Source organism: Entelurus aequoreus, linkage group LG20 (genome assembly GCF_033978785.1).
Source record: "Entelurus aequoreus isolate RoL-2023_Sb linkage group LG20, RoL_Eaeq_v1.1, whole genome shotgun sequence".
NCBI classification, from domain to species: Eukaryota; Metazoa; Chordata; class Actinopteri; order Syngnathiformes; family Syngnathidae; genus Entelurus; species Entelurus aequoreus.
Window position 1 is genome coordinate 9,715,016 of NC_084750.1, and position 15,000 is coordinate 9,730,015.

Sequence of the window (15,000 nt, forward strand, 5' to 3'; positions counted from 1 at the left end):
TTATTGTTACATGTCAGGAAATAATACAGGTTTTTTTTCTGGAGGTTACATTTCATAAAATATATGAACCACAATATTAATATTGATGTCTGCTATTGTTCTAACAATATTACACGTTTATACAAAGAAGTGACAAGAAACATAACATGTGCTTATAAACAGTATTTAATGTAAACATATTTGTTTTCATCAGGCAGTACTTCTTTCTGCCAGTAGAAGGCGTCAGACTGCTGCTCCCATCAAATGGAATGATTCATCTTCTCACTTCATCGACTTTAAAATGTCAATTTCTGCAAAGAAAGAAAAAAATGCAAATTGTATCATTTGTAAAAGTGACATTGTCAGGAAGAATGATGACGTAACTTAATATCAATGCAGCTTCATCGGTCACTCTCTGGGGAACATCATCATCCGCTCAGTGCTGACCAGACCTCGCTTTAGATGTTACCTGTCCAGACTGCACACCTTCCTCTCGCTGTCTGGTCCTCACCTGGGAACACTTTACAACAACAGCACCTTAGTCAGCACAGGTGAGCACCCGCCATCTTTCTGCTGTCTACATGTACATCCACATATGTACGTTTATATACACACACACATGTATACACATATTTGTATATAGATATGTATGTATACACATATGTATATACACATATATATATACGTATATATATCAGTGGCATGCGGTGAGGTTAATGTGTGGTGAGGCACGATTGCATCATCACAGTCACATTTACAAACATATGAACCTGCAGTGCAGGTGTACCTAATGTTGTGTCCCTGCGGTCGGCTCCTCCAGCGCGAGCATTGTTGTTTTTGCTTCTTGTTAAGTGACTTTTTTTGGGTGGATTCGTTCTTGCACGTGGAGGGTTTGTGTGTGGGCTTTGGTTGGTGTGGCCGCGGCGCTCCCGTCGGGCGGTGCATTCTGCGGCGGAGGTGCTTGGCACCAGGAGACGGGGTTATGAGACGAGCCTCACACAGTGTGTCTCCGCAGCAGATTTATGACCGCTCAGCACTAAAAGTACATTACACACATACAGTTGTTGACAAAATACACTGTACATTATATACCTCAGCTAACTACACTATGGAAATGTATAATATAATTCATATAGCAATACAGTGTCACTGCACAGCAGGCCAGGAGTTAGCGAGTCGCAATCCATGTTGAGGCACAAATCAGTGACGTGCCTCAACTGGCTGCTGATCACCGCACCGTCTCTTCTCACTATTTGAACGGCAAATGTAAAAATAAAAATAATCTAAAACTGGTGAAGTTAAATGGAAAATAACTTTAGTATAATCACTGGATACATATTAATATTAAAAAATTTTTTTCTTCTTTTTACTTTTTTTTTTCTTTCCATGATGGCAGGTGAGGCCCCGCCTCCCCTGCCTCTAGTGGCCGCACGCCACTGATATATATATATATATATATATATATATATATATATATATATATATATATATATATATATATATATATATATATTACACACATACATATATACATATACACATATACACATGTATATGTATATATACACACGTGTATATATACACGTGTGTATATATATATATATATATATATATATATATATATATATACATATATACATATGTACATGTATATATACATGTGTATATACACATATACACATGTGTATCTATACGTGTACATATGTATATATACACGTGTATATATACACGTGTATGTATGTACATATGTATGTATGTACATAATTATGTATGTACATACTTATGTATGTACATATGCATGTATGTACATATGTATGTACATATGCATGTATGTACATATGCATGTATGTACATATGTATGTACATACATACATATGTACATACATACACGTGTATATATACACGTGTATATGAATGTATGTATGTACATATGAATGTATGTATGTACATATGTATGTACATACATACACACATACATATGTATGTACGTACATACATAAATACATACGTATGTATAAATATACATACATACATATGTACATACATACATACGTATGTACATACATACATATATACAAACATACATACAGTATGTACATATGTACATACATACATATGTACATACATACATATGTACATACGTACATACATACAAATGTACATACATATGTACATACATACATATGTACATACATACATACATATGTACATACAAACATACATATGTACATACATACATACATACATATGTACATACATACATATGTACATACATACATACATACATACGTACATACACATGTACATACATACATATGTATGTACATACATATATACGTACATACATACATATGTGCATACACATGTATATACATGTATACATACATACATATGTAAATACATACATACGTATGTATGTACATACATACGTATGTATGTACATACATACATACGTATACATGTATACATACATATGTACGTACATACATACATACGCATGTACATACATACATACATATACATGTATACATACATATGTACGTACATACATACATATGTATGTATATACATACATATATACAAGCATATACACATTTGTATATAGATATGTATGTATACACATGTATATATACGTATAAACGTATCTATATATATGTACACGTGTACATGTATATATACACGTGTGTATATATATATATATATACACGTGTACATGTATATATACACATGTGTATATATATATATATATATATATATATATATATATATATATATATATATATATATATATATATATATATATATATACACACACGTATATATACATATACATGTGTATATATATGCACGTGTATACATACATATGTACACGTATATATATACATGTGTATATATACACATGTATTTACAGGTATATATACACGTGTATGTATACACATGTGTATATATACATATATACGTGTACATATGTATATATACACGTGTAAATATACACATGTATGTATGTACGTATGTATGTACCTATGTATGTACATATGCATGTACATAGGCATGTATGTACATATGCATGTACATATGCATGTATGTACGTATGTATGTACATATGTATGTACATATGTATGTATGTAAATACACACATACATACATATATATGCACGTATGTATATAGATACATACATACATACATATGTATGTACATACATACGTATGCACATACATACGTACATATGTATGTACATACATATATACATACATATGTACATACATACATATATATGTATGTACTTACATACATACATATGTATGTATATAGAAACATACATATGTATGTATATGTATGTATATACATACATATATACAAGCATATACACACATGTATACACATATTTGTATATAGATATGTATGTGTACACATGTATATATACATATAAACATGTACATGTATGTACATATGTATACATATGTATTACAGAAAGGTGGTCTTGCCGCACCTCCACCGGTGCCTGTGGTGGACTGTGCATGGCAGGAATTATATATCTAGATCTAGATTTTTTTTAAATCTAGAATTATACATCTAGATCTAGAATTATATATCTAGAATTATATAGATCAAGATCTAGGTGTATGTATCTAGATCTAGAATTATATATCTAGAATTATATAAATCAAGATCTAGGTGTATATATATCTAGAATTATTTAACCAGATCTAGAATTATATATCTAGATCTAGATGTTTAAATCTATAATTATATATCTAGATCTAGGTGTATACATCTAGAATTATTTAACTAGATCTGGAATTATATATCTAGATCTAGATATATACATCTAGATCTAGGGTTATATATCTAGATCTAGATGTATTTATCGAGATCTATAATTATATATCTAGATCTAGAATTATACATCTAGATCTAGAATTATATATCTAGAATTATATATCTAGATCTAGAATTATATATCTAGATCTATAATTATATAGATCTAGGATTATATATCTAGATCTAGAATTATATATCTAGAATTATATATATCTAGATCTAGAAATATATATCTAGATCTAGAATTATACATCTAGTTCTAGAATTCTAGATCTAGATATATAATTCTAGATCTAGATATATTTAATTCTAGATCTAGATGTATAATTCTAGATCTAGATCTATAATTATAGATCTAGATATATAATTCTAGATCTAGATACATAATTCTAGATCTAGATATATAATTATAGATCTAGATATATATAATTCTAGATCTAGATGTATAATTCTAGATATATAATTCTAGATCTAGATACATAATTCTAGATCTAGATGTATAATTATAGAACTAGATATATAATCCTAGATCTAGATATATAATCCTAGATCTAGATATATAATTCTAGATCAAGTATATAATACTAGTTATATAATTCTAGATATATATTTCTAGATCTAGATGTATAATTCTAGATCTAGATATATAATTCTGAATCTAGATATATAATTCTAGATATATAATTCTAGATCTAGATATATAATTCTAGATCTAGATATATAATTCTAGATCTAGATATATGAATCTAGATCTAGAATTATATATCTAGATCTAGAATTATACATCTAGATCTATAATTATATATCTAGATCTAGATATATAATTCTAGATCTAGATATATGAATCTAGATCTAGAATTATATATCTAGATCTAGAATCATACACCTAGATCTATAATTATATATCTAGATCTAGATATATAATTCTAGATATATAATTCTAGATCTAGATGTATAATTCTAGATCTAGATGTATAATTCTAGATCTTGATATATAATTCTAGATCTAGATATATAATTCTAGATATATAATTCTAGATCTAGATATATAATTCTAGATCTAAAATTATATATCTAGATCTAGAATTATACATCTAGATCTATAATTATATATCTAGATCTAGATATATAATTCTAGATCTAGATATATGAATCTAGATCTAGAATTATATATCTAGATCTAGAATCATACACCTAGATCTATAATTATATATCTAGATCTAGATATATAATTCTAGATATATAATTCTAGATCTAGATGTATAATTCTAGATCTAGATGTATAATTCTAGATCTAGATAAATACACCTAGATCTAGATATATACACCTAAATCTAGATATATAATTCTATATCTAGATATATAATCCTACATTTATACATCTAGATATACAATTATAGATCTAGATATATAATTGTAGATACATATATATAGATCATATATAACTAGATCTAGATATATAATTTTATATCATTCCTGCCATGCACAGTCCACCACAAGCACCGGTGGATTTGCGACAGGCCGAGCGGCAAGACCACCTTGCTGTAATTAATATGTATGTACGTACATATTTACATATGTACATACATACATATGTATGAACATACATACATATGTACACAAATACATACATAATGTATATACATACATATGTACATATATACACACATGCATATGAACATACATACATATGTATGAACAAACATACATATGTACATAAATACATACATAATGTATATACATACACATGAACATACATACATACATACATGTATGAATGTACATACATACATATGTGCATACATACTTGTGTAAATACATACAGTATGTACATACATACGCACATACATACATATGTACATACATACATATGAACATACATACATACATATGTACATATATATACATATTTACATACATAGGTACATACATGTGTGCATACATACATATGTACATATATATATACATATTTACATACATAGGTACATACATGTGTGCATACATACATATGTACATACATACATACATACGTACATATATACATACATACATACATTCATACATACATATGTATAAACATACATACATATATACATACATATGTGCATACATACATGTGTAAATACATACATACAGTATATACATACATACATACATATGTATGAAAATACATATGTATGAACATACATACATGTGTACACAAATACATACATATGTACATAAAGTACATACATATGTACATATATACATACACATTTACATACATGTGTACATACATACATATGTACATACATACAAACATACATATGTACATACATACATATGTATGTACATACATATATGTGTACATATATACATACATATGTACATACATACATGTGTACGTACATATGTGCATACATACATACATATGAACATATGTATGAACATACATACATATGTATGACGATACATACATATGTGCATACATACATGTGTAAATACATACACACAGTATATACATACACATACATACATATGAACATACATACATATGCATGAACATACATAAATATGTACATAAATACATACATATGTACATACACATGTATGTACATATGTATGTATTTATGTACATACATATATACATACATACATATGCACATACATAAATATGTACATACATACATGTGAACATACATACATATGTATGAACATACATACATAATGTACATACATGTGTACATACATACATATGTACATACATACATATGTACATACATATGTACATACATATGAACATACATACATACATACATGTGTACATATATACATACATATTTACATACATATATACAAATATACATACATACATATGTACATATATACATACATATGTACATATATACATACATATGTACATATATACATACATATTTACATACATACATACATATGTACATACATACATGTGTACATACATATGTACATACATACATATGTACATACACACATGAACATACATATGTATGAACATACATGCATATGTATGAACATACATACATATGTACATACATGTGAACATACATACATACAGTATATACATACATATGTACATACATACATATGTACATATATACATACATATTTACATACATACATATGTACATACATATGTATGTTTGTATGTATATACAAACATACATATGTACATACATACATACATATGTACATATATAAATACATATTTACATACATATGTACATGCATATGTACATATATAAATACATATTTACATACATATGTACATGCATATGTACATACATATGTACATACATACATACATATGAACATACATACATATGTATGAACGTACATACATATGTACATACATACATATGTATGAACATACATATGTACACACATACATATGTATGAACATACATACATATGTACATAATGTACATACATATGTACATAATGTACATACATATGTACATACATGTGTACATACATACATACATACAGTATACACATACATGTGTACATACATACATACATACATACAGTATACACATACATATGTACATACATACATATGAACATACATACATATGTACATACATATGTACATACATACATATGAACATACATACATATGTACATACATATGTACATACATACATATGTACATACATACATACATACGTATGTACATAGATATGTACATACATACATACATATGTACATATGTACATACATACATGTGTACATACATACATATGAATATACATACATATGTATGAACATACATACATATGTATGACGATACATACATATGTACATTAATACATACATATTTACATACATATGTACATTAATACATATGTACATACATACATATGAACATACATACATACATACATACATACATACATACATATGAACATACATACATACATACATACATACATACATACATATGTATGAACATACATACATATGTATGGACATACATACATATATACATACATACATATGTGCATAATGTACATACATACAGTATATACATACATATGTACATACATACATATATATGTACATATATACATACATATTTACATACATACATATGTACATATATACTAACAAATGTACTTATACACATACATATTTACATACAAACATATGTACATACATACATACATATGCACATACATACATACATACATATGTACATACATACATACATACATAATATACATACATGTGTACATAAATACATACATACATATGTACATACATACATATGTACATACATACATATGTACATACATACTTACGTACGTACATACATACACACATACATATGTACACACATACGTACGTACACACATACATACATATGTACGTACATACATATATACATACATACATATGTAGATACATACATATGTATGAACATACATACATATGTACATAATGTACATACATGTGTACATACATACATACATATGAACATACATACATATGTACATATATACATACATACATATGTACATACATGTGTACAAACATACATATGTACATACATACATACATATGTACATATATAAATACATATGTACATATATACATACATATTTACATACATATGTACATGCATATGTACATACATATGTACATACATACATATGTATGAACATACATACATACATATGTATGAACATACATACATATGTATGAACATACATACATAAATACATACATATGTACATAATGTACATACATGTGTACATACATACATACAGTATATACATACATATGAACATAAATACATAATACATACATATGTACAAACATGTGTACATACAAACATACATATGTACATACATATGTACATACATACATACATACATAAGTACATATATACATACATATAAACATACATACATATGTACATACATGTGTACATACATACATATGTACATACATATGTACATACATACATATGTACATACATATGTACATACATACATATGTACATACATACAAATGTACATACATACATGTGTACATACATATATAGATACATATGTACATATATACATATGTACATACATACTTATGAACATACATATGTATGAACATACATACATACATACATATGTGCATACATACATGTGTAAATACATGCATACAGTATATACATACATACATACATACATATGTATGAACATACATACATATGTATGAACATACATACATATGTACATAATGTACATACATGTGTACATACATACATATGTACATACATACTTATGTACATACATACATACATATATACATATGTATGAACATACATACATACATATGTATGAACATACATACATATGTACACAATGTACATACATGTGTACATACATACAAACAGTATATACATACATATGAACATACATACATACATATGTACATATATACATACATATGTACATACATACATGTGTACATACATATGTATACATACATATGTACATACATACATATGTATGACGATACATACATATGTACATACATACATACATATGTATGTATGTATGTATGTGTAAATACATGCATACATGTGTAAATACATACACACAGTATATACATACATACATACATATGCCCATACATACATATGCCCATACATACATACATACATACATACATACATATGAACATACATACATATATACATAAATACATACATATGTACATACATGTGCACATACACACATACATATGCACATACATACATATGTACATACATACATATGTACATACATACATATGTACATATGTACATACATACATACATGCATATGTACATACATACATATGTGCATACATACATGTGTAAATACATACATACAGTATATACATACATACATATGTATGAACATACATACATATGTACATACATACAGTACATATGTACATATATATATATATATATACATATTTACATACATACATATGTACATATATACATAGATATTTACATACATACATACAAACATACATATGTACATACATACATACATACAGATGTACATATATATGTACATATATACATACATATGTACATTAATACGTACATTAATACGTACATATGTACATACGTACATAAATACATACATACATATGAACATACATATGTATGAACATACATACATATATACATACATACATATGTGCATACATACATGTGTATATACATACATACATGTGTATGAACATACATACATATGTACATAAATATGTACATAATGTACATACATGTGTACATACATACATATATACATACAGTATATACATACATATGAACATACATACATGTGTACATACATACATATGTACATACATACATATGAACGTACATACATACATATGTACATACAGATTTACATACATACATGTGTACATATGTACATACACACATACAAACATGCATATGTACATACATACATATGTACATACATACATATGTACATACATACATACGTACGTACACACATACATACATATGTACGTACATACACATATACATACATATGTACGTACATACATACATACAAGCATATGTATGAACATACATACATATGTATGAACATACATACATACATATGTATGAACATACATGCATATGTATGAACATACATACATACGTATGAACATACATACATATGTACATACATACATATGTACATACATACATATGTATGAACATATATACATATGTACATACATACATATGTACATACATACATATGTATGAACATATATACATATGTACATACATACATATGTATGAACATATATACATATGTACATAATGTACATACATATGAACATACATACATATGTACATATATACATACATATTTACATACATACATACATATGTACATACATGTGTACATACATACATATATACATACACACATACAAACATACATATGTATATACATACATAGAAACATACATATGTACATACATACATAGAAACATACATATGTACATACATACATATGTACATACATACATATGTACATATTTACATACATATGTACATACATATGTACATACATACATATGAACATACATACATATATATGTATGAACATACATACATATGTATGAACACATACATATGTACATACATACATACATATGTGCATACACATACATGTGTAAATACATACATACAGTATACACATACATACAAACATACATACATACATATGTACATACATACGCACATACATACATATGAACATACATACATATGTATGAACATACATATGCACATACATACATAAATTTGTACATACATACATATGAACATACATACATACATATGTACATATATACATACATATTTACATACATACATACATATGTACATATATACATATGTACATATATACATATGTACACATATACATATGTACATACATACATATGTATGAACATACATATGCACATACATACATACATTTGTACATACATACATATGAACATACATACATACATATGTACATATATACATACATATTTACATACATACATACATATATACATACATACATATGTACATATATACATATGTACATACATACATATGTTTATATGTACATACATACATATGTACATATATACATACATACATACATACGTATATATGTACATACATACATATGTACATACATACATATGTACATACATACATACATACATATGTGTATACATACATACATATGTATGTATGTACATACATACATACATACATACTGTACATACGTATGTATGTATGTACATATGTGTGTACATACATATGTATGTACACACGTGTATATACACACGTGTATATATACATGTGTATATATACATATACACATGTATATATACACGTGTATATATACATGTGTATATACATATACACATGTATATATACACATGTGTGTGTATACATGTGTGTATATATACATGTGTATATATACATGTGTATATATACATATACACATGTATATATACACATGTGTGTGTATACACGTGTGTATATATACATGTGTATATATACATATACACGTGTATACATACACATGTGTGTGTATACACGTGTGTACATGTACATACATATGCAGTTTAACAGGTGTATCTATACACATGAGGTGTGATGCGTGTGTGTGTGTGTGTGTGTGTGTGTGTGTGTGTGTGTGTGTGTGTGTGTGTGTGTGTGTGTGTGTGTGTGTGTGTGTGTGTGTGTGTGTGTGTGTGTGTGTCAGGTCTGTGGTTGATGCAGAAGCTGAAGAAGTCAGGATCTTTGCTCCAACTTACCTTCAGAGACCAGGTGGATCCTCGTCACACCTTCCTGTATCTGCTCAGCCAGAAACCAGGTCAGTATCTGTTCAGCCAGGTCAGTATCTGCTCAGCCAGGTCAGTATCTGCTCAGCCAGGTCAGTATCTGCTCAGCCAGGTCAGTATCTGCTCAGCCACGTCAGTATCTGCTCAGCCAGGTCAGTATCTGCTCAGCCACGTCAGTATCTGCTCAGCCAGAAACCAGGTCAGTTCCACCCATCTCTCTTCTGCACATGTGCAACTACTACTGGACAACTACTCTTTCAAAACATAAATGATAAATAAATAAAACATGTCTGATACTTATCTGTCCACCACTACTACCACTACTACTACTAGTTATCTGTCTGCCATGTCAACTACCACCACTACTACTACTACTAGTTATCTGTCTGCCATGTCAACTACCACCACTACTACTACTACTAGTTATCTGTCTGCCATGTCAACTACCACTACTACTACTACTACTAGTTATCTGTCTGCCATGTCAACTACCACCACTACTACTACTACTAGTTATATGTCTGCCATGTCAACCACCACCACTACTACTACTACTAGTTATCTGTCTGCCATGTCAACCACCACCACTACTACTACTACTAGTTATATGTCTGCCATGTCAACTACCACCACCACTACTACTACTACTAGTTATCTGTCTGCCATGTCAACTACCACTACTACTACTACTACTAGTTATCTGTCTGCCATGTCAACTACCACCACTACTACTACTAGTTATCTGTCTGCCATGTCAACTACCACCACTACTACTACTACTAGTTATCTGTCTGTCATGTCAACTACCACCACTACTACTACTACTAGTTATCTGTCTGCCATGTCAACTACCACTACTACTACTACTACTAGTTATCTGTCTGCCATGTCAACTACCACCACCACCACTACTACTACTAGTTATATGTCTGTCATGTCAACTACCACCACCACCACTACTACTAGTTATCTGTCTGCCATGTCAACTACCACCATTACTACTACTACTAGTTATCTGTCTGTCATGTCAACTACCACTACTACTACTACTACTAGTTATCTGTCTGCCATGTCAACTACCACCACTACTACTACTACTAGTTATCTGTCTGCCATGTCAACTACCACCACCACCACTACTACTAGTTATCTGTCTGCCATGTCAACTACCACCACCACTACTACTAATAGTTATCTGTCTGACATGTCAACTACCACCACTACTACTACTAGTTATATGTCTGCCATGTCAACTACCACCACTACTACTACTACTAGTTATCTGTCTGCCATGTGAACTACCACCACCACCACTACTACTACTAGTTATATGTCTGTCATGTCAACTACCACCACCACCACTACTACTAGTTATCTGTCTGCCATGTCAACTACCACCACTACTACTACTAGTTATCTGTCTGTCATGTCAACTACCACTACTACTACTACTACTAGTTATCTGTTTGCCATGTCAACTACCACCACTACTACTACTACTAGTTATCTGTCTGCCATGTCAACTACCACCACCACCACTACTACTAGTTATCTGTCTGCCATGTCAACTACCACCACTACTACTACTACTAGTTATCTGTCTGCCATGTCAACTACCACCACTACCACTACTACTACTAGTTATCTGTCTGTCATGTCAGCTACCACCACTACTACTACTACTAGTTATCTGTCTGCCATGTCAACTACCACCACTACCACTACTACTACTAGTTATCTGTCTGTCATGTCAGCTACCACCACTACTACTACTACTAGTTATCTGTCTGTCATGTCAACTACCACCACTACTACTACTACTAGTTATCTGTCTGCCATGTCAACTACCACCACCACTACTACTACTAGTTATCTGTCTGCCATGTCAACTACCACCACTACCACTACTACTACTAGTTATCTGTCTGTCATGTCAGCTACCACCACTACTACTACTACTAGTTATCTGTCTGCCATGTCAACTACCACCACCACCACTACTACTAGTTATCTGTCTGCCATGTCAACTACCACCACCACCACTACTACTACTAGTTATCTGTCTGCCATGTCAACTACCACCACTACTACTACTAGTAGTTATATGTCTGTCATGCCAACTACCACCACCACTACTACTACTACTACTAGTTATCTGTCTGCCATGTCAACTACCACCACCACCACTACTACTAGTTATCTGTCTGCCATGTCAACTACCACCACCACTACTACTACTAGTTATCTGTCTGCCATGTCAACTACCACCACTACTACTACTAGTTATCTGTCTGTCATATCAGCTACCACCATTACTACTACTACTACTAGTTATCTGTCTGCCATGTCAACTACCACCACCACCACCACTACTACTAGTTATCTGTCTGCCATGTCAAATACCACCACCACCACTACTACTACTAGTTATCTGTCTGCCATGTCAACTACCACCACTACTACTACTACTAGTTATATGTCTGTCATGCCAACTACCACCACCACTACTACTGCTAGTTATATGTCTGTCATGTCAACTACCACCACCACTACTACTACTAGTTATCTGTCTGCCATGTCAACTACCACCACTACTACTACTACTAGTTATATGTCTGTCATGCCAACTACCACCACCACTACTACCACTACTACTAGTTATCTGTCTGCCATGTCAACTACCACCACCACCACTACTACTAGTTATCTGTCTGCCATGTCAACTACCACCACCACTACTACTACTAGTTATCTGTCTGTCATGTCAGCTACCACCATTACTACTACTACTACTAGTTATCTGTCTGCCA

General features: G+C 30.1%; 1 protein-coding gene and 1 long non-coding RNA gene across 4 annotated transcripts in view; one reads left to right on the forward strand and one right to left on the reverse strand.

Moving 5' to 3' along the window:
- The window catches only part of LOC133635906 (protein FAM135B-like), a 185,947-nt gene that overhangs the window by 167,255 nt on the left and 3,692 nt on the right, over window positions 1-15,000 (forward strand). For all 3 annotated transcript variants that reach the window (XM_062029353.1, XM_062029354.1, XM_062029355.1), the window contains 2 exons: window positions 379-530; window positions 12,112-12,222. In XM_062029353.1, coding sequence (XP_061885337.1) covers window positions 379-530; window positions 12,112-12,222 — 263 coding nt within the window. The remainder of the gene's footprint in view (window positions 1-378; window positions 531-12,111; window positions 12,223-15,000) is intronic.
- The window catches only part of LOC133635909 (uncharacterized), a 397,010-nt gene continuing 382,159 nt past the window's right edge, over window positions 150-15,000 (reverse strand). The window contains exons 12-15 of the long non-coding RNA XR_009822138.1: window positions 12,164-12,370; window positions 767-1,015; window positions 364-499; window positions 150-290 (exon numbers count right to left, since the gene is read on the reverse strand). This is a non-coding gene — a long non-coding RNA (uncharacterized LOC133635909). The remainder of the gene's footprint in view (window positions 291-363; window positions 500-766; window positions 1,016-12,163; window positions 12,371-15,000) is intronic.